Consider the following 14,254-nt stretch of genomic DNA (forward strand, 5'->3'; position numbering starts at 1 on the left):
TTGGCGCGCCAGCAGTGGAGGTTCACGGGCCGGGTCCACTGAAAGTTTTTCCGATCAGCACCAACTTTAGTGAATTTGGATGCCCAGACTTTGAGGTTGACAGTGACGCTATGTGTTTGGTGACGTCCTTCTACCCTTATGCCTGAGGCACGCAAGCGACACTAATCTCAACGGGCAGTACCTATGTACACTCAGCTGGGCAATTCCTATCTTCCTTTGGCTTGAACTGCAAACTGAGATCCATGGTTTAGAAGCCGGACGTGGTTTATAATCCCTGGCGGTCAACATATTGACCTAATTGTTCTGCTCTCCCCGAGATCCCTGTCTTGATTTTGATGTTTAGCGGTCTGCCGATTTCTGCGAATTATGAGGTGACATGTTGCGGGGATTCTTTCATGATTCGGCACTCTCCTACATGAGATCGATCTAGAAAGTCCTTTGGCGATAGAAAATATGGAGGCGCAGTGAACACATGCATGTTTAGGCATGAATACATAATGCTTGGCTCTCGAATACAGATCTTGCCAAAACAGTCCCTTGCCAAAATTTGGTATGTGCAACATATCATGATTGGCTCTAGTGCCTTGACAAAGTCTTGTATCTAATTCCCAATCAGAGAGCGGCTTTTGCATCTGAAGGCAATCAATTCTACTACATCTCATTCATCGAGATGGGAAGATGTTGATGGCCACCAGAAAGCCTTGCTTGCTCTGGTGTGCTGCTTCAGTTCAATACGAACTCCATATTACTAATTTTGCCCTACTTCCTTATCTTTAGGTATTTAATGGAACAACTTTAGCTACCTATGCAAATTGGACAACCTCCTTTCAAAACTTGGGTATTCCATCCAACTAACTCCAAAACATGCACTAAGGAAAATGTCTGACGACTTCTCCATTTTCACCTCTATGAGGTACGACGCTAAACTTGCACAGCTGAAAAGTCAGGGATGCAGTGGTAAGGGCTGGAACTTTGAAAATAACTCTCCTCTGTACATGCTTGACTTTCACCGCGATCGACTCTTCAAGGCAGCGATACATTGGGGATGGCAGTCCACAGTAGATCAACTATCCGGTGTCGATGGACTGTCACATCTGGCTCAACTCATTGCAAACTGCGTTGGACCATCTCATCCAACACCTTTGAAACTTAAAATAGTCGTGTCTCGTCAAGGCGACATCAATATTGAGCACTCCAGCACACCTGAGGTTCCCATACAGAACCTCTTACCAGCTCGCCTTCCAGACCCTTCTCGTCCTTCACAGGAAAACGAACCCCAGAAAGGTTCTGCCTATACTCTTCTCCTGGATCGGGTTTCAACGGCGAGGTCCGAGTATACTCATTTTAAAACTACAAAGAGGGCCATGTACGACGCAGCCCGACAACGTGCTGGTATCACTTATGCAGATCCCGTAGAGATCTTGGTCGTAAACCAAGACGATGGTTCTGTAATGGAAGGGACATTTACTACGCCCTATTTCTGGAGGGACGGCCGTTGGGTTACACCACCCGTTGCAGCCCAATTCAGCTGGGAGGAGGGAAATGGCGGACAAGATGGAACCTCGAGACGTTGGGCATTAGAACAGTATGTGTCCCTGTCAGTCAATGACCAATAAGAGTCTCAATGCTGATCTGCAACTAGAGGACTCGCCTCTGAGCAAGTTATCGATTCCAAATCTTTGATCCATGGCGAAGAATGTTGGATTAGCAATGGTGTCAGAGGGTTCATTCCGGCAACTATTCGGCTCCTTTGATTAGAGAAGGTCAGGTCAACAAGTCGGGAACCCCGTTGATAGCCACCATGGCTTCGTATATGCTCATCTGGTGGCAAGTTGGTTATGGACACAGTTTTGGCCATGTATTATTAACATTGTGTTACAATGCCGCTTCAGCCGCAAACAAACAGGGCAACCTACTATTGGTGTACCTTTACATATTATACACGCCAGATATATCTTATTGGTCATCGAGATTTACAGCTCTTTGCGATTGACTCTTGATGATAGCTGAACCAAAACGTGCTGCATACCACTGAAGACATCAAGCATATACTCAACTTTTATATCATCAGTGTTGTCTTCTTCTCACACACAAATGGGGCCACTGTTATTTTGGTTTGACCTATCACTGACCTCGAGTTCTTCTTTTTGTAAGCACTGACGGTGTAAATCATATGCAGTTTTCACTTATCAATCGAGTTGGAAGGATAAGGGATAACGCAGCTAGCTGTTGGCTTCTGAAACAGCCAAGAAATCCCGATTGCCTGTGGCCGGTATTGACTTTTGCACCTCATCTAGACTTATTAGACTAGCATTATTAATAGAGGACTGGTTAGGTCCCTATGTTGTGTGACACATGAGGAAGCTTAGTTAGATCAGATGGCAGTGAGATTTCCTGCTAGTCTTTCTTTCAATTAAGATGTCACTATCTAAGGTTGGCGATTTGGAGGTAATTTGATTTCTTATCGTTAAATTCAGAGTATGGTAGCTGTTGAACCTCGAAAAGCCAAACGTGTGAGCATAATGGTTTGGTATAGGGTAGCGCATGGTCAGAGAGCAACTTTACGAAAACGCGTCGTCCAAGAAGCTTTAACAATACATTCACCCACCCCTCCCCGCAGCCATGGAAACGACGCCTTAGTAACGGATATAACCTACCTTCGACTGAGGTATCAATATAATCCGCAGTTATAGCATTGAAGGCATCTATACTGGGCGCGGTTGACCTTTGTCGTCTCAGTTGTCGTTTTGGAGGGTAACACAAAGTGCAAGTCACTGGGCGATCCTGAATAACTGTACAGGTGAGACAAAGTCAAAGCTTGCAATCGCGAAATCGCAGGTAAAATGTCGAGACGGTTCTTTCGGGAGTCTTTCAACCTGATCTCGCCACTTGGGAAGCTATAAATTTACACATAAATGTGTTGCCCAAGCTCATGTTTTGATGCTAATGAGGAAACCAGGCCCTGCTATTATGGTTGACACGAGGCAATCTGCTGAAACTTCACTATTCACCAGCTACATTTAATCAAAACACTATTAAGCGCGACTAGCAATGGCCTCCGGAACTCAAGAGTCAGCTATTGCTGAAGGCCGCCAACTATACGGCGCCAAGCAATACAAACCCGCTCTCAAGCAATTTACCAAAGTACGAGGCCAATAGTGCACAGCCTACCTGTCCAGTTGCTGACTATTCACACCAAGGCAATGCAACTGTGCGTCTGTACTCGACAAGAGAAACGGCCACGATGTAGCTGCAAAAACTTCGAAAAAGTTGCTTCTGAGGGTGGTTCCATCTTCAACGAGGCCATGTACACCTGTGACTGCACGGTGCGCAAGACGTTCAGCAAATGTGATAATAAGCTACATATACAAGCCCTTGACTATCGTGCCGCAACATTTGAAGAGATTAAAGAGCTTGAGAGAGCTCAAAAGGATGCCGAATGGATACTAGAGCTTGCACCAAGGCTTCCAGATGTTTGAACTCCCCCCCCAAACACATCTCGGCAGTATGCTTACTCGTTCAGGGGTATTTACGACTAGGCAAAATATCGCGCCTCCAAAAGAAATATGAATTTGCATGGAAAGTATACACTGCTGGCATCGAAGTGGGAAATAAACACCGCCTTGCTGAATTGCCCAAGTTTCAGGTAAGGAGCTGTTTGCTTGATGCGACTGTGAATGAATTTATTTTCTGACCTGATGGTAGAAACTCCGAGCCGCAAGACAACCATTGCACATACGATTCTATCGCCGAGACCCTTTGAGGAACCCACAGGAGATTGTTCAGCGCATCTTCTACTACCTCGATTTCGGGTCTCTCGTCCGATGTACTGGTGTCTCCAAGGAATGGAGGCGGTACCTTACTAGTCATGGCAATGAGAGGCTCTGGCGTACCTTGTTCTTCAAAGATAAACTTGCTCACGACCGGCCCCCTGGCGTGAAGTCACTTAAGAAATTGATATCCTTCTCCGGAAACGATGTCCGACAGATCATCGTCGAGGATATATCTCGCTTTAGACTCACTCAGCACAAATTAGTTGCCCTATTGCAAGGGTCAAAGAATCTCGAGCATCTTGAATTGAGGGGTTCCACCGACGAAGACCTAACAATACCGGACGCGAAGAGTATACTTAAAAAGCTGAATCATATCATTTTGCAAGATATAACCATCATGAAGCCTCAAATCATGGTATCACTCTTACAACATGCCCATGAGAGCTTGCAAACTCTGCACATCGATGGCTTACCTCAAATTGACTCATCAAGCGAGACTTTCTTTCCGCACTTACCCAACCTTCAGTACATGCGGCTTGAAGAGCCCCGAAGGCCGAGCCCTTTCAGACTGCGCACAGTGAGTGATTCCATTCTCCGAAATCTTCAGCGCACAACTGACTGGATGTAGTGGCACCTGGCCTCAAAGACGCCGCGCATGCAGCAACTATATTTGAAAGACGTTCAGCTTTCTGGGGAACTTCCCCCAGATGCCAGACTGGACGAGTTTTGGCCAGAACTCAAAGCGGTTACAGTACATGGACCCAACGATTCTGACCTTAACACTGCACAAACAATCCAGCAACTAACTTCGCTACGCGGAGGTCGCACGCTGCAATACATTGATTTTGATTTTCGATGGAGACCCGATGATGAGGGGCCCCTTGGCCTGATTATGTTGTCCGAGATACTGAATCGAGAACCCGAAATGTTGGCCACCGATGGGTATACCAAGCACTGCCAGTATTCAGATCTCCGGTCGTTACGTCTCCGGCGAGCAATGGTACCACCATTAAAACTTCAAAAAGTGCTTCGCGACACCCTCACTTCGCATAAGCTCCACACTCTGGATCTTGCCTTCCCCCTTGATCCTCAAGGCGTCCTCGAAGGATCTGGCAGCACCAAACACATCCAAGATCATGCCTGGCTGCGTGGAGAGCCGGCCATCAGGTCTATCGGACTTTCAGAATTTCGATTCCGCTTATACCCCAAGACCATCGACGAGATGTATTTGCCGAGTTTCTTAGCCAGCTTCCCCAACCTCGAGATTCTTGAAATCAACTCGTCGCATTATGAGGCTCGCGAGTTGTGCATTATGATCGAAGCGATACTTAAGGTTACCCACGTACAAAAGATTTACCAGAAAACGATTCATGGGGAGTGGGGAGACAAGCTTCGTAAAGTGACGGGTATGCACGGAGTAGAGCTTATTTGGGGTGACAGGCCAAGGGAATGGCCGCTGAAGATAGATGATTAATCCCACTCACCCCTACTGAGGTATTGTATTCAGAATATAGCTTTGCCTTTGCCATATGAGATACACGCTCGGGTTGCTGGTGAATCATCTCGCAGGCTTGCGATTCATGGATGTCGGCACTTTCAAGATCCCAGTGTTGCACACAAGATAACATGAGACGAAATATCTGACATACTATCAACCACTTATCTTCCAAATGCACTATATCGAGCATATTGCTTTCTCTTTCGAGATCAACCCCAGGACTTCTGTGTGGACGTTTCATACCCCGATCTAAGAACAACAATCCCAACGCCTGCCCTACAAATATGCATTCCAAAGACGGCAATGATAGCTAGGATACATACCTTAACCAGCGATATTTATGGCTTAAGCTCTGCCAACCTTGAATGACAAAACCTGCGTGTGCTTTGTTAGCATGAAGTTTGTAAAAAATGACGGATCATGACATACATCATTCTTGCCCACAGCTACAAAATCGTCTTCAGATACTCGAATATTTCCAGCCCCTTCGACAAAGGCGATAGGTGCATCTCCCATCACTTTGCGCGCCACGTCACCAACCGTGCTGCCTTTCTTGACAAGAACACAATCACGAAAAACAAACTTGGAGTCTGATGCACCAGAACTGAAGGTGGAAGTATTCCGGACGGGGAAAACGGGTACGAGACCAAGGAGCTCAGCGGCTTTCGAAAGGACTTGAACGACACCGGTAGATCCAAAGCGGTAAAGTACCATGTCCTTGAGGTTCTCGATACGGTTACGATTTTTCTCATCGAGATCTTTAAGACCACCGCCAGTCGGGTCGCCTTGCTCTATAAGATCCTCCTTGGTGTCAATAAATTCGCTGCCTTCGACATACTTGATGTAGCCCTGTTTAGCCATCTTTCGCAAGAAAATTTCCGAGATGGCTGAACACAGCACGATGGTATTAGGGTCTTGCTGCTTGGCGATTTTGGAGATGTTCTTATCAGCGTCGGGGTGATCGATTTTGTTAAGTGCGATGACCGTAGGGAACTTCTCATCAATGAAGGCATTGACGACCAGCTCTACGGTCTCATTGGACCAGTCCTCCAGGGGCTCCTTGATGCCGCAACGATCAAGAGCACGGTTCACAATAGTCGATGTTGCACCATAACCAGAGAACTGCGCTTGCAGTGTTTCTGTAGCAGTTGCCTTGATAGCCTGATGCCTTCGTCGAATAGATCCCCATCGTTGCATGAGATTGCCGAGAACCCAAGCAACGATCTCGCTTCGTAGCCACGCAATGTCCACGGAAGGATCATACCCTCTTGTCTCCTTTCCTTCAGCATCGACAGTGCCCGAAGCATCGACAACATGAATTAGAGCATCAGCATGTCGTAAGTCATCGAGAAACTTGTTCCCCAAGCCCCGGCCCTCGTGAGCACCGGGGACGAGGCCAGCAACGTCAAGAAGTTCAATAGGGACAGAACGACGGCCCTCAACGCAAGCTCCATAATTTGGTTTGCATCTGTCTGATACGTTATACCGGGAACAAGCACATTCGATCTGAAGATAGCCGATTGCTCGCTGGGGATCAATTGTGGTGAACCTAGAGGGGTCAGCTCTCGCAACAACCACGAACTTTCAAGAATGTAGGCTCCGAGATGCAGAGCATCAAAAACATGTAGTATGAGACAAGGGCGAAGCATACGGGAAATTGCCTATTTCACTCGCGATCAGCGCCAAGTTCCGACAGCTTTGGCCAGGGTCTTTCTACCAACCAACTTTGGACGTAGCATCAGTCAAGCTGTTGAGCGTAGAGCTCTTACCAGCGGAGGGCTTTCCCACCAGGCCGATGAGAGGATCGCGAGGCATATTGAAGAGGTGTTCTGCTCAGTCCAAGGACTTGATAGAGGCTCGACTAAGGGCCAAGTCGCTAGATTCAGCCCTAATATATAAGACAAGGGTTTGCTTTCGTGGTGAGAGTCCAAGACAATATCTACTGATTCGGAACTTGTCCTTAACGAAATAATGGCAGAATGCTAGAGTACTACCTGATCCTTCTTTATGCTCTCAAAAAAAGGGAAAGGCTCTACCGTCGATATTGATAGGAAGGAAATGAATGGATGTGACTTCAGTTTCATCAATCACATCGAGGCCGCTCGGCGCAAAATTAGTTCTCGGCCAAAAGAGGCTGAAGTGGGTCGGATTTCTGTGGTTGGTGGTAATAGCCCGGATATGTTTGAACCTGCCCATTCGTCCAAAGCTTGTGACAATCGCAGTAACCTACATTCTCTTGTTTAAAGAGCTATTTCCCACCTAAACTTATCCCGGGCTCCCCCTTTCAGACCATGTTTTCAAAATCAACCTTATCAATCGACATTTTCCCCACGTGGGCACGCTTGAATGATGTGGAATTTACCAACGCCAAATTGCAAGAGATGGATGGAAAGGGAATTGGCTTGGTGGCTACCAACAACTTGACGACAAGTATGGAAACACGGGGAGTTGAAGGAGTGGAGGACAGACCAGAGAGAAAGGACCAGGTGTGCAGTGCAGATGGGGAAAAGGACGAAAGAGCTAGAGTTGAGACTCAAGGACACGCCAACAACAACCCAACAAAGCTACTACAGATTCCCCATGATTTGATCCTTTCAGCCGCTTCCGTCGAAGAATATTCGAAGGTCGACCAAAATTTTCGTCAACTGCTGGACTCTGCAGGGCATCAGGTATGACGCCAGACCAGAAGACATTTGTTCTCTGATACAGCAACAGCCCTAGGCTGCCTGGGAGCATACATCAACAGCCGCTAACTGTACCACATCAAAGTCGACCCGAGCAGATATTTTGATATATCTCTTGGCACATCTTGTTCTCTCCAGCCGAGATACTTCAAGCCCGAGAGACCTTGCGCCAACACCATGGACAGAGTACCTGAAGTTTCTGCCTCGTGATATCCCTGTCCCAACAATGTGGTCGGAACTTGAGCGAGCTCTGCTCCAGGGCACTTCGCTAGAGGTAAGTGTTCCCATAAATACGCGAGCATATCCAGACCTGAGGGTTGCGGAACCGCAGGCTCTTCGCTGGATGAGAAATTTCCCCGCGACGGAATAAAAGGACCCTAACTGCACTGTAGGCTGCACTGGACGCTAAGCTCTCAGCTCTAAACAAGGAATTCGATGAACTCATTGAAAGATCATCAGCTCTTCCGTTTTGGAACTCGTTCTTTTGGGAAGGAGAGGCGGTGACTATTGATGATTGGGTGTTAGTTGACGCGTGGTACAGATCTCGGTGTCTGGAACTACCAAGATCTGGGCATGCCATGGTTCCTGCCCTTGACATGGCTAACCACTCGTACTTCCAAACCGCTTACTATGATGAAGACGATGAAGACAACATTGTCTTACTCTCTCGGCCTGGCATGGAAATATTCATTGGAGACGAAGTGAATATATCTTACGGAGAAAAGTCACCTGCAGAAATGATTTTCAGCTATGGGTTTATTGACTGCGAGTCTACTGTTGAGGGACTGACTCTACCTCTGGAGTCTTTGGCCGATGATCCATTGGGAAAAGCAAAGCTCCACATATTTCGAGGGTCACCAACTCTTAAGCTATCTCGATCAGATGGGGAAATAAGCTGGCAATGTCCTTTCGTCTACTTGATGTGTCTGAATGAGGAGGATGGTCTTGAGTTCAGGGTCCTCCAAGGAACAAATGGAGAGCGGGAGCTAAGGCTTTTCTGGCAGGAAGAAGATGCCACGGCTCGAGCGAATGATTTCGGAGATCTCATCAAAAACCACCCCCTCTGCCAAATCTTTAGGCTCCGAGCTGTTTCGGTCTTGCATGAAGTGGTAACCGACCATCTCATGCAGCTCTCCTCCGAGATTTCCCATGATGAACTTGAGCCGTTGCGCCGGGCCGGACAGATCAGAGATGGCCGCCTCCAACTGGCACAAAAGCTTAGAAAAATAGAGGCCAGTGTGCTTGAAAGCGCTGCCGTAGCTTTGGATGAACAGGTATGTACTGCCATATTTAATTTCATTTCAGCACATTCATTCGAGACCGATGAACCCATGTCGGTGCCAAAGTCGATAAACCGAGTGGTTCTGGAGACTGTGACTTGCCACAGCTTGTCATTCAGTTATCTTATTTTTCGAATTCCCATGTTTCATGCATGCGGTCCTGGCCAAGCAGCACTTGAACCAAACAGTTCCCCAGATTCCCCAGACACTCCCCCGGGTCCTCGAGTGCCAGGGAACGTTCTCCGCATTCTTGGCTTACTAGCCTACATGTCCCGAAACCTAGCAGGAGGTGCTCGGTCACACACCGAGCTTTCTTTACACATTTTCAATACGTCTTGTTGTACGTTCCAAAATGAGTAAACGACTAATGAGGTGCGTCATCGGGACGGTATAGAGGACCCATCTTTTTGCGGACGACCACGTGGTAGCATATCTCGGATCGATGGAAGCTTCCCAAGGCAGGCAAGCGTTTCAATCAGGGACCAATCAAGAGGAGGATTTCAGTTGACTGAAGCACATACCTTCCATGCTCGTCGGCCATTGTTGAGCATTACCATCCTGGGATTGTGGGGTAGTCGGCAATTGCTTCACCTGCTTGCCATTTGTCACCACGTCCTTGCTTTTCCCTCTCCATAACATGCATGAATGGCAGCCTGTGTGACGAAGCTATTGCGAAATCATCCCATTATCATTCGCGTCAGTTTAGAGAATTCTCAACTTTCCATTCACCTGCTGTTTCTCTCTGGCTCTTGAGAGCACAGGAGCCATGTGGTACTTAGACCATGAGCATGCTTTTGAATAAGGCACCAATATGTCTGCACCTCCCGAAGTATTCTCGTTCCGTGAGGTAGAATGCGATGTACCCTCTTTCAACTTTTTGGACTAACTAAAGCTAAAACTCGAGATGGCATCAACTGAGATTCGGGCAAACTCCGTTACCGAGAGTCCATTGCAGGATGAATTAATTAGATCAATACTGGGGAGGGCTTCCTACCTCTTCTACTTCCCTAGTTGGCTATCGCTGGGATTCGCGAAAGCATCTGTAATATTTTCGTTCAAGGAAGCTGGTATGCGTGTAAGCAGAGAAATAGTTGTGCCATACTTTGAGAAGATGATAAAACCCTGACTAGCCAGTGAAGCCAGATGAATCAGAACCTTTCTAACTACTCTACTTCTACGAAGCAGGAGTATCATAAAAGTTCTAGGTACGCAACATGAAAGCCGTTCGATTCATCCGTCACCAAGATTGTCGTGGGAAATTGCGTCCCTCGGTTCAATTGTGCGGGTCGAGAACAAGGTTAATCGAGATTATCTACCAGAAAAGAGAAACACACATCCTTTCGGTTTCCCCAGATGTTCGCCAGGTTCAGATCCCGTTGAACGTGATCTACCTCCCGGGCGGTTCTCGTGGAGAAGCGCGGAGAAAATGATACCACAACAGTCGTGCAATACTTTCACACCTCTTTCTACACTAAAGACACGCCATATTGCAGAAATTCTCGACATCATGGCATATGCACTATCCTTCCTCGCCTAGTTGCACAAATTACCACGGAAGCATGGAAACGCCTTCATTTTTCTACCGCATGCTGACTGTAAAAGAGGGACTCAGGAACATCAGTTTTCGCCCGTTAACAAGCTGGCAGTGCTTCAGAGCGATGTGGATCTGGATCGAAGAGACTACAAGAACAGGGTGTTGAGGGGAATCACGGGCATAGACGCGTTGCGGCACGAATCTTTCCACTTGAGTAGTGGAATTTTTTGTCTAGCTACGTAGTATATACTGTATAATATTACTGACACTGGCGTAAAGAAACATCATCCGTCTGACCAGTTGGGCTGGCGATAGAAGTGGTGATGGCAACCTGTGAGCGACGTCTCCTCAGGCGAGAAAGCTTTGAGTTCCTGATCAGAAATTTCACTCTAGCTTCCCAAAAACAATGTATTTACAGTGCGCTAAAGAGACAAGGTCATTCATGCCGCCTACAACTCAAGAAACCACAATCAATATGACTGGGCGTCTATTCATGCTTGGGTATCGAGATTAATGGCATTGACCCCTCTCGAGGATCCTAAAGAAGGACTTTTCATTAGCTGAAAATTCCCGCCCGTAATTAGAGTCAAGCATAGCTCGGGTTAGCTAGGTGTTGTTGAGAAATGAAGCTTGTATTCCAACAGGCTCGTCAGTTTCAAAGCCCAAATTCAAGACAGGTCCGTTTGGACTAGGACTAGGACCATCTCAGAGTACGCGCTAAAGTTAGCTGCGGATCAGTGATCTGCGACAAGTCAACGACTGCGGCTCCGAGGTGGGTCTTTTGCGGTTCCCCCAGGGCATGAGGCTTGAAGCTAAGCCAACTAGAGGAGAGATTTCAGGGCTGACAGTGTTTGACATGCAAGTCAAAGACGTGGACTGCTGATGGTTGTGCTTCGAGATCAACTGGAAGCTCGGGGCGCATGGCAATAGGGCCAGCCGGGGTGGGCTAAGAGGTCCGTTAATGAGGTTTGACTCAGCTCGCGTGAGCGAATCCGCAACCCAGTCAATGATTTCCTCTTCACCTAACGCAGAGTTACACCGGAGGCTTCCACCGCGGTGAGTATACCGTATACCACAATTTCTTAGTGTTAGTTGGTCCTTGCCTTGCGGAGCTTTCAATTTGCTAGCCTCCCTTACCTGCGTTCTCTCACCTGTGCCGCAGTTATACAGTTCCATTGTTTACAGATACGGGTCAGAATAGCAGGATCTGCGTGTGCGTGTTCATTAGTTGAGTCGGGAGCACTATGAGAAGGACGTGGTCGCTAAGGTGGCTTCATGGCCAGCCACATCTCTCATCCAATCCATATCAACTTCCCCAGAGTATCCGGGGAAATGAATGCTGGGATGCCCGGGCTTGACATGCTAGCACATACAGCATCATGAACAGTTCATCTGGATCATGGGTGAACTGAAGGGTCCATCCACGATTACGATAAACACATGCCGTTGCGGCATCGCCCTGCACACGATCTGTCTCATGAGGGATGTCTGGAGACCGGAGATGCGATAGGGGTGCATGGGGTGGTTGAGTGCCTGCCTACTAGTCGAAATGGGAGCCGCTCTGCTTCTGCGGCTCCGTATACCAGCAGCCAGTTGGCTTGGACCTATTTTCAAGATTGTCAACTCAACAAAGCTAGTGGATGCATTGCGCCAGCACTAATATCAACCTCGTGGCTCGGCGGCATCGCAAAGGGCAAGCTTTGACCTGTGAGCCACGCGTATCATATAACTACTACAGGGCTTTGTTACCAACTACCTAGACGTGCCTTGGTTACGACGTAGGTCGATATCAAGCCTCATTCGAAGGAACAGTACGGTACCTTACCAGAATATGGCAAGAATTGAACGTGGAGGTTGCGATTGAGGTCAAATTCATAACCTAAGGGGGTTACAATACACCAATCAGTGAACAAGGTAGTTGATCATGTTCCATCGGAGCCACAGGCTGTAGGTCAAAGACACCAGAAGATATGAAAGGAATACAATTACTGAAACTCAAAATAAAGTGATGCCACAAAATGCTCTCCCCGCATTCATCATGAACAAGAGTCAATAAAATGTATATAAATCTGGGGTAGAGAAACCAGACAATAGCAACTACAACCAATTGGATAACAAGCGGCCAGGGCCGGGTGGGTGTGATGCGATGGGCTGTTGTGAACATCTAGGAGTGTTCTAGAGTTTTGCGGGTGGTGCCATTTTCTAACCTCAAGTCAAGGGTCACCGTTGGCTGAGAATGACTTACGTACCCAGTGTTCACTTTTATACGTTCAGTCTCATTGGGTACTTTGTCCTGGTCAAGTTTCAATTCTGAAATCTTTACTATTTCAAAATATTTATCACCCGGCGCTGAGGAAGTCAGGGTAGATAGTTATACACTACTTGGCAGTTGATAACAGCTAGGGCCGATATATGAGTAGCTACTAGAGTGAGCATAGGTGGAACCTCGCATCAGATGAAGCCGAGACACAGTCAGAGGCTTATGCCCGCATAAAAGAAGTTTTAGCAAGGTACTTGTAGGCAGTTTCTGTGCTTGGTGAGCTCGCGTGAGAATGCATGTGTCAGACTCAGATTACAGCCGACGCTTGAAGAACAAAACGCATGCAACAGATTGCAACTCAATATTGGATACTACGCTGAGAATTGCAGTAAATCTTAGTCTCAAAATCCTAAGAATCTAGCATTAATCTGTCCGTCTTTCCGATTGCTTCGTATTTCTTATGTCGGAGGTGTCCTTTTGTCTTGACTGTTTGGCCGTTCTGGGAACACTTCGCAACTTAGGACAACTCTAGCAAAGGCAAGGTTTCTTGATTCTTGACGACTTTCGGCCTTTTACGTATCTTTGGTAGATTTGGCGTACGTAAGAAGAGTCAGGCTTGCTAATTAATCGAGTCGAGCCGAGTTGAGTTGTATCCATGTTTCTTTATTTGTGGTATCAATATACAATGCCCACGTTTTCTTACACACGCCCACACTAAAACGGATGTCATCACGCACACCCCAAGCACAGCATCCCACACACTAAACTGTGCTAAATGGCTGCTGCGGCTGTATGTACTCCATGTACCTCTCAGCTTAACTCGTTAGCGCATAGCATATCTCGTTACCTCTCAAATGTCGTTTTTGGAAGGGGTGTGAACCCAAAACAACGAGCTTTGCATAGAGTGGTGAGGTGAGGGAGTTGAGTCGAGTCAACATGCTTTGCCCAGTGGGAGCCGCTCCTGCTCTCGCACTGTAACAGGTATGGGCTTCTTTTTGGATTCGCTGTGCAGAGAGCATCGCATCACCATCTGATTCTCGGCATTTACACGTTACAGTACGGCAGACTCGATTGCATTCATTCCCTCCCTGGTCATGTCCCTGAAAAGTGACATGGTATCATAACGTTGTGCACTGTATCTCATCGTCATGATCCACGCCTGCCCAGGCCTATGGACCGGGACTGGCATCGGCGTTGACATTGGGATCAAGGATGCCAAGAGCAC

At 47.4% G+C, this 14,254-nt stretch overlaps 4 protein-coding genes across 4 annotated transcripts; 3 read left to right on the plus strand and 1 right to left on the minus strand.

Moving 5' to 3' along the window:
* Positions 1–878: 878 nt before the first annotated feature.
* Positions 879–1,972, plus strand: BKA55DRAFT_726209 (aminotransferase; the record flags this gene model as incomplete). The annotated part of the gene is made up of 2 exons (XM_046201132.1): positions 879–1,591; positions 1,643–1,972. The coding sequence occupies 2 exons, from the start codon at positions 879–881 to the stop codon at positions 1,752–1,754; spliced, it is 825 nt and encodes a 274-aa protein (XP_046051456.1). The 3' UTR covers positions 1,755–1,972.
* Positions 1,973–3,051: 1,079 nt separating this feature from the next.
* BKA55DRAFT_509061 (uncharacterized protein) lies at positions 3,052–5,247 on the plus strand (the record flags this gene model as incomplete). The annotated part of the gene is made up of 5 exons (XM_046187496.1): positions 3,052–3,144; positions 3,201–3,473; positions 3,524–3,646; positions 3,706–4,350; positions 4,402–5,247. 5 exons carry the CDS (start codon positions 3,052–3,054, stop codon positions 5,245–5,247), a joined length of 1,980 nt encoding a protein of 659 aa, XP_046051457.1.
* Positions 5,248–5,616: 369 nt separating this feature from the next.
* On the minus strand, positions 5,617–7,086 carry BKA55DRAFT_508406 (P-loop containing nucleoside triphosphate hydrolase protein; the record flags this gene model as incomplete). The annotated part of the gene is made up of 4 exons (XM_046187425.1): positions 5,617–5,646; positions 5,701–6,820; positions 6,923–6,984; positions 7,060–7,086. 4 exons carry the CDS (start codon positions 7,084–7,086, stop codon positions 5,617–5,619), a joined length of 1,239 nt encoding a protein of 412 aa, XP_046051458.1.
* A 288-nt stretch (positions 7,087–7,374) lies between these two features.
* Positions 7,375–9,497, plus strand: BKA55DRAFT_641517 (uncharacterized protein; the record flags this gene model as incomplete). Its single annotated transcript, XM_046197137.1, has 4 exons — positions 7,375–7,940; positions 8,041–8,229; positions 8,348–9,233; positions 9,355–9,497. The coding sequence occupies exons 1-4, from the start codon at positions 7,563–7,565 to the stop codon at positions 9,495–9,497; spliced, it is 1,596 nt and encodes a 531-aa protein (XP_046051459.1). The 5' UTR covers positions 7,375–7,562.
* Between the last annotated feature and the right edge of the window lie 4,757 nt (positions 9,498–14,254).

This window comes from Fusarium redolens (assembly GCF_020744475.1).
Source record: "Fusarium redolens strain MPI-CAGE-AT-0023 chromosome Unknown BKA55scaffold_6, whole genome shotgun sequence".
NCBI classification, from domain to species: domain Eukaryota; kingdom Fungi; phylum Ascomycota; class Sordariomycetes; order Hypocreales; family Nectriaceae; genus Fusarium; species Fusarium redolens.